At 39.8% G+C, this 7,299-nt stretch overlaps 1 protein-coding gene across 1 annotated transcript; it reads left to right on the forward strand.

Moving 5' to 3' along the window:
- Positions 1-559: 559 nt before the first annotated feature.
- On the forward strand, positions 560-3,425 carry LOC111884630 (G-type lectin S-receptor-like serine/threonine-protein kinase At2g19130). The gene has a single exon (XM_023880932.3). The coding sequence runs from the start codon at positions 810-812 to the stop codon at positions 3,273-3,275; it is 2,466 nt and encodes an 821-aa protein (XP_023736700.1). The 5' UTR covers positions 560-809; the 3' UTR covers positions 3,276-3,425.
- The last annotated feature ends 3,874 nt before the right edge of the window (positions 3,426-7,299 follow it).

Here is a 7,299-nt window from a genome sequence, read left to right on the forward strand (position 1 = left end):
GGGTGTGACATTTTTGGGATTGACAAACATTTGCTTCTAACATTTTCTAATTTACTATATGTTTTACTTAATGACCTTTTATCCATCCAATACAACACAAGGTTACAAAGGCGCTACGTAATATAAAAATACCGATATCCCGCCGATATCCCACCGCGATAACCTATATATAAAATATCGGCCCTTGACCGATATTTGATTTTGAACTGCTATAACTGCATAGATCAGGGATCGAAATAATTAGAGCTAGGTTGGAAATTAATGGTAGAGGGTTGCATTGCTAACCCATATGGCGATTAACAGCAACCCATTATCTCTTGTATAAATTTGCTTTGTCTTGATAGAGAAAGCAAGGATGTCAATTGTCAAGTCCCACCATGTAGAAATTTTGACTTTGCATTTACGTCTGTGAATGGAAGGGGTGGATGTGACATGTCCTACATGTGAAATATAGGTGATTCATGAACCATTCCACTGTCAATTTGTGTATTTGGTTCAAGTTATTTGAAATCTTCAAAGTCTTGCGTAGCAGTATTTTAACTTTACAACGTAGGAGAAAGAAAATGAAAGAATATTTTCAATTTCTGTAGACTGACTTGTATGACTATTATTCCAAGCGGCTTTAACAAGTTAGATCACTATTTTTGTTGACTAGCAACCAATCAAGCATGACCTCTAATTAAGATCTTTATCAGAGGGCTCAGATAGTCAGATTTTAGTTCTATAAAACCCAATACTGATCGATAACATTATTATATGATATTTGTCATCTCTCTTTTTCTCTTTATTGTCCAATTTTTATACAAGTCATGTGCTTTACAAAAAGTAACAGTTTAGTGAGGATTCTGGTCCTCCTGTGTTTCTCTCGTACCATAAATCTCTCATCCGGAGCCAACACCATTTCTGCAAGCCAGTCTCTTTCTGGAGACCAAACAATCGTATCCAAAGATGAAGTGTTCGAGCTGGGTTTCTTCAAAGCAGGTAACTCATCCAAGTATTACATAGGCATCTGGTATATAAAAGTCTCTTCCAATCCTCCCACCATAGCTTGGGTGGCAAACAGAGAAACATCCATCTCTGATAGATTCCGTTCAGAACTAAAAATCATTGATGGTAATTTGGTGCTCTTGAATGAGTCCAAGTTCCAGATTTGGTCCACAAATGTCTCCACCACCACCACTTTGAAGTCTGCAATAGCTGTTCTTCTTGATGATGGCAACTTAGTTTTGAGAGACTCCGGTTCAAATTCAGTTGAACCTGCAGTTTGGCAAAGTTTTGATCATCCAACTCATACTTGGTTGCCTGGTGCTAAACTTGCTTATGATAATAGAACCAAAAAAAGCCAGCTTCTTACATCATGGAGAAGCAAGGAAGATCCTGGTGTAGGACTCTTCTCTTTGGAGCTTGACCCGATTACTACAGAGTACATAAGCAAGTGGAATGGCTCCCAACGATATTGGACAAGTGGTGCTTGGAATGGGAAAATATTTGAGTTAGTACCAGAAATGAGGTTGAATTACATTTACAATTTCAGCTACCAGAAGAATGAGAATGAGAGTTACTTCACTTATTCTGTATATAATCCTTTCATTATATCTAGATTTATAATGGATGTTTCTGGTCAAGTTCAGCAACTAACATGGTTAGAAGCTACCAAAGAGTGGAATTTATTTTGGTCTCAACCTCGAACGCAATGTGAGGTATATGCTTTGTGTGGGGCTTTTGGGAGTTGCAGCCAATCTGGATTACCTTTCTGTAGTTGCTTGACTGGCTTCAAGCCTAGATCTGAGAGTGATTGGTATCAGAGTGATTTTTCTGGTGGATGTGTGAGAAAAACCGATTTGCAGTGTGGGAGAAACGTGGAAAAGCTTGATTTTCTGACGATTAAAGTCAAGAGTCTGCCTCCAAATCAATCCGTGGCAGTTGGGAGTGCAGGAGAATGTCATACAACCTGTTTGAACAGTTGCTCATGTAATGCTTACTCTTTTGTCGATAATCAGTGTTTGGTTTGGGATGGAGATCTCTTGAACCTCTCGGAAGACAATGATAATGATAGTGGGAAAACAATCTTTGTCAAAGTCGCTTCTAAAGATCTTCCACTCTCTTCTAAAGATCCTCTACATCATAAAAAGAGTAATTGGGTCACCGTGTGTGCTGTTGTTGGGTTTGGAGGAGTTGTGGTTTTTGTTTTGGGTGTAATTTTGGTCTTGATCTATAGAAAAAAGAGGATATCATTATCGGTGGGTAAGACGAGAATGGTGGAGGGATCATTGGTGTCATTTGTCTACAAAGATTTACAAATTGCCACCAAAAATTTCTCAGACAAATTAGGTGGAGGTGGGTTTGGCTCTGTTTTCAAGGGGGTACTGCATGATTCGTCCATTGTGGCAGTGAAAAAGCTGGAAAGCATCAGCCAAGGAGAGAAACAGTTCAGGAGCGAAGTCAGCACAATCGGTACTATCCAACACGTTAATCTTGTACGCCTCCGTGGGTTTTGTGCACAAGGTAACAATAAACTGTTGGTGTATGATTACATGGCAAACAGTTCTCTGGACACCCATCTTTTCCATGGAAAACAAGTTTTAAACTGGGAAACAAGGTATCAGATTGCACTTGGAATTGCAAGAGGCTTGGTGTATCTACATGAGAAGTGCAGAGATTGTATCATTCACTGTGACATTAAGCCAGAAAACATTCTTTTAGATGCCGAATTCTGTCCAAAAATTGCTGATTTTGGTTTAGCAAAGCTTGTTGGTCGAGACTTTAGTAGGGTTTTGACGACTATAAGAGGGACACGAGGGTATCTAGCACCAGAATGGTTATCAGGGGTGGCTGTCACAGCCAAAGCAGATGTTTTTAGTTATGGAATGATGCTTTTTGAATTAGTTAATGGTAAGCGAAATGCAGAGCAATCTGAAGATTCAAGGAGTCCATTCTTCCCCTGTTTAGTTTCTAATGTTCTGAAGATGGGAGGTGATATCCTTAGTTTGGTAGATAGTAGGTTAAACAGGGAAGCTAGTGTTGAAGAAGTCTCAAAAATTTGCAAAGTTGCATGTTGGTGTATCCAAGATGAGGAAGACAGTAGGCCTTCAATGAGTTTGGTGGAACAGATCCTTGAAGGGGTTATGGATGTGAATATGCCTCCGATCCCTCGATCTGTCACGTTATTTGTTGATAACACCGAGCGTGTTGTTTTCTTCACGGAATCACCCTCAAAGGGGAGTTCAGAGGTATACATCAGTTGTTCCCCCCAGTCGAAGAGCACCTCTTCTTGAAGATAATTATCTTTATTTAATCTGTTATATTCAAATAATTAGGCGTATATTGTATTGTACGTAATAGAATAAAAGAGTAATTGAATTTTTGTTGTAAGTGGATGTGGATCGACTTGCTAAAAAGTATGGAAGTCATAATCTTGGAGATGAGTGGTTCTTATACTTCGTAGTGCGACCCTTCATTCACGTTGCGTTTTGGTCAAAGTCACTATATGGACTTAATTTTGAATGGTTTTATTTTAAACAAAATAATTAAAAGGGTAATATTGTTTTTGTGTTGTATATATTTAGTCACCATTTTATTTTACTTTATTTTTTTTTTAATTTTTGTATATATATTTTTATTTTTTTGCAAAATACACTGTTAATTGCACAGTTGGTCCTTATGACATGTTGCGGTAGGTTTCGGGCCAAAAGATGGATTTTATGGCGATTTTGGCATCTCCGACAGCATATGATTTTTCCGGCTATTATGTTCTTCCGGCCGATCTCCTGCGATTCTATTTTTCCGCTGGTCATCTTCTCTGACGATATATGGTTTTTTCAGCGAGCTTCATCTTCGTCTTCATATGAAAACATATATATCATAAAATTTCCAGCAATGCTGTTTGTGTTCTTGTTCACATTCCAACACAAATACACCTTTCAAGAAACTCTCACCGGAAACATATCCTTGATTGGCGCCGGCTCACAAGAATCCAATTTCAATGACCCAATTTTCCAGCTTGTTGCTAACATATGGTCACAAGAAATTTAAAAATATCTTATGAAAACATATGAAATGAAGATGAAGCTCGCCGGAAAGACAAAATCGTCGGAGATTAGTTGGACAAAAAAATCGTCAGAAAATCATATATTGTTGAAGAAGATGACCGGAGGTCCGCCAGGGAGGCCAAAATCGTCGTAAAATCCATATTTTGGCTAGAAACCTACAACAACAGGTCATAAAGATGTAATGTGTACAAAACCAACAAATTAACCGCTGTATTTTGAAAAAAAAATAAAAATAAACATTAGTGACTAAATATGTATAAAACGAAAACAATATTCCCCTTATAGTGGTAACAACGTCATTGCAAGTTCGCTACCCTTCTTAATTCTCTAATAAGTTTTCTAATGAAAGGTGGAACTCAATCGACAACGTTTTCTTCTTCAAGGGTTGAAGATTAGCTTCCTCTCCAACCACCTTAAAATGTTGAAGATCTAGAAATCAAAACCCTTTTCCTATGGAAATGGAATGCCTTTCAAATACACATAGCACTTCTAGAAATCGAAATATGACCATAGTAGAAAGATCAACATGTGACCATACTACAAAATTATTGGTGATGTGTTGTTCAGATCTTATTTTTTTGGTTTATTTTGGAATTATATAGAAAATTTGTACACATATCTCCTAATTCATGGTTAAATTTCAAATGAAGGTGACCGGTGGGTGGTGGTGGTGGTTACTGAATATGACAACAAGAAAAGGAGAGGAGGGGAGGAGGGGACTGTGAGTTTGGACATGAGATGAACCTCAATATGTTGGGGGTGGTTGTGGTCCTATTTTTCATGTTTGTACCCTATATAATCTTTTTTGTTAGCCCCTTTGGTTCATATTTAAGCTAGCCTCCATACTTTAAAAACCCTAATTCGACCCCTAGCCCATGTTTGGTGATCTTGAGCTTTTGTGAGGTTTTGTGGACCTAGAAAAAGAACGAGAAGCTTGAAGACTTGTTCTTTGAAGGAAAGCTTTGAGATCCAACATTAGCATCTCCTTTTGTTGGTTTGGGAGATATAAAGTCCAAACCTTGCTTTTCATTTCATGGATCTTCTTCTTAGTTCATTTCTGGTGCACGCTTAGCGTACTAATGGGTAAGAATTGCGGTCAGTAGCCCCGTACGTTGGTCATACGAGGAGTATGCTGGGCGTACGAGGGGGGGGGGGGGGGGGGGGAATGGAAAACCCTAATTTTCGTGTTTGTGCCCTATATAAGCTTTATGTTAGCCCCTTTGGGTCATTTCTAAGCTAACCTCCATACTCTAAAAACCCTAATTCAACCCTTAGCCCATGTATGGTGATCTTAAGCTTTTGTGAGGTTTTGTGGACCTAGAAAAAGAAGGAGAAGCTTGAAGACTTGTTATTTGAGGGAAAGCTTTGAGATCCAACATTAGCATCTCCTTTTGGTGGCTTGGGAGGTATAAAGTCCAAACCTTGATTTTCATTTCATGGATCTTATTCTTAGTTCATTTTTGGTTATTTTGACCCTTTTGGTTGATGATTAGGAGTTAAAGTTGTTTTGAAGCTTGTAAATTGTATATTTGGATATATTATGGTTTCCTTAGGCATAAAGGTGAAAACTTTATGGTGGTTTTGGTTCCATGCATGTATTAAGTCAAGTATTAAGCTCCTTTGAGCTCTAGAGTCCCATTTAGCCATGCATGCACATAAAGTTGGCAACTTTATGTGATCAACTACCTTGGGGAAGTCATATCTGAGCTTGGATCCAAGTCTTAATGGATTAAGTGATAATTTGGAAAGGTGGCCATGGCTGGTGAGTACATTGGGCGTACAAGCATGTACGCTGCACATACAAGCCTTCCATGTTGTACGCTGAGCATACAGGCTGAGTATGTCTTGTATACTCGGCAGACTTGGGCCATTTTGTTTTGGGCTTCGGTTTTGGGCTTGTTTGTGTTGGGCCATCTGGATTTTTGGATTTTGGGCCTTTGGTAATCTAGTTGGCCCAAGCTTAAGGAAGGGTAAAAAGGTCTTTTACCCTAATTGGACTCATAGTATGAGTCAGGGGCAGATATTTGATAAGTTGTTTTGGGCCTTTGGTAATCTAGTTGTCATTGTGGTATTTGATAAAGCGTGGGTTTTAGCAGATATACAGCTGGAGATTATTCGTGGGATCAACTATTGATGGGGTGTTGTCTTGATATTGACAGTTCAGAGATGTGTCAGCCAACAACCATGGATCGTCTGTATGTTTCGGCAGTGCGGGGTGAGTTTTCCTCACTATACTTTCGAGTCGAAGGCACCAAGGTCAGCCTATTGGATTGATATCCTGCTATGCTAAACGCTGATATACTGAGTATGGAATATGTGTAACATCCATATTTTTAGGGATATGATTATGTATGTTAAACTTGAGTTTGAATGGGAGAATCGACGAGTTGAGGGTCCAACTCGCCGAGTCGAGTCGTGTTTCTCCCATGGTTTAATGAGTGGACTTGACGAGTCAGGGGAGGGACTCGCCAAGTAGGTGCTGGGCAGAGAAACCCTAACTTTCGGGGTTTGGGACCTATTTAATGGCACTTAAGGCCTCCTATTGCCGCTACCTTTCAGAAGAGAGAACCCTAAATGAGTCCTGAGTGCTTTGGGCAAGAGAGAGAGAGAGAGAGAGAGAGAGAGAGAGCCATTTTGAGCTTCTTGATGGATAGTTTGCAACGAAAAAGGTGGTTTCAAGCTAAAGGGGCCAGAGGAGGTTGTAGATCTGCGATTTACAACCTAGGAGCGTCAGTTGGAGGTATCAATTCGGACCCCCTTTCTTCCCTATTTGAGTAGATCTTTCTTTTTTGAACTAGGGCTTGTATTACCTTCTTGGTGGGGTTTTGAATGCATCAAACCCCTCTTATGAGCTGGTAGCATAGATATGGACCTTGGAGGGTCCAGATAGTCCGAAGGTGAGAAGCCATGGTGGAGCAACCACTGGGCATGGAAGCTAGGAACCATTAATGGAGTTTTTATGGTTTATAATGAAAAATACACCATGCATGGACATCAATATCGGACCTTTACGCAATTTTGGGGTAGTAGGAGGTTAGATCTATGAGTTAGGGCTACAGATCTGACTTCAAGTGGCTGATTGAGCAATCCAATGGAGCCAACTTGCCGAGTCCCTAGGATGACTTAACGAGTTGTAGCGGGTGTGACCCAGTAGCCTTGGCTAGTGTTGACTCATCGAGTTAGGAGTCAACTCAGTGAGCTGAGTGAACCCTAGGAAGATCATGGAGAATTCGAGGGGACTCAGCGAGTC

Source organism: Lactuca sativa, chromosome 3, assembly GCF_002870075.4.
Source record: "Lactuca sativa cultivar Salinas chromosome 3, Lsat_Salinas_v11, whole genome shotgun sequence".
In the NCBI taxonomy this organism is placed as follows: domain Eukaryota; kingdom Viridiplantae; phylum Streptophyta; class Magnoliopsida; order Asterales; family Asteraceae; genus Lactuca; species Lactuca sativa.

What these genes read in the sequence shown, in the direction of transcription:
- LOC111884630 (XM_023880932.3), top strand. Translation starts at nt 810, where the DNA reads ATGTGCTTTACAAAAAGTAACAGTTTAGTGAGGATTCTGGTCCTCCTG.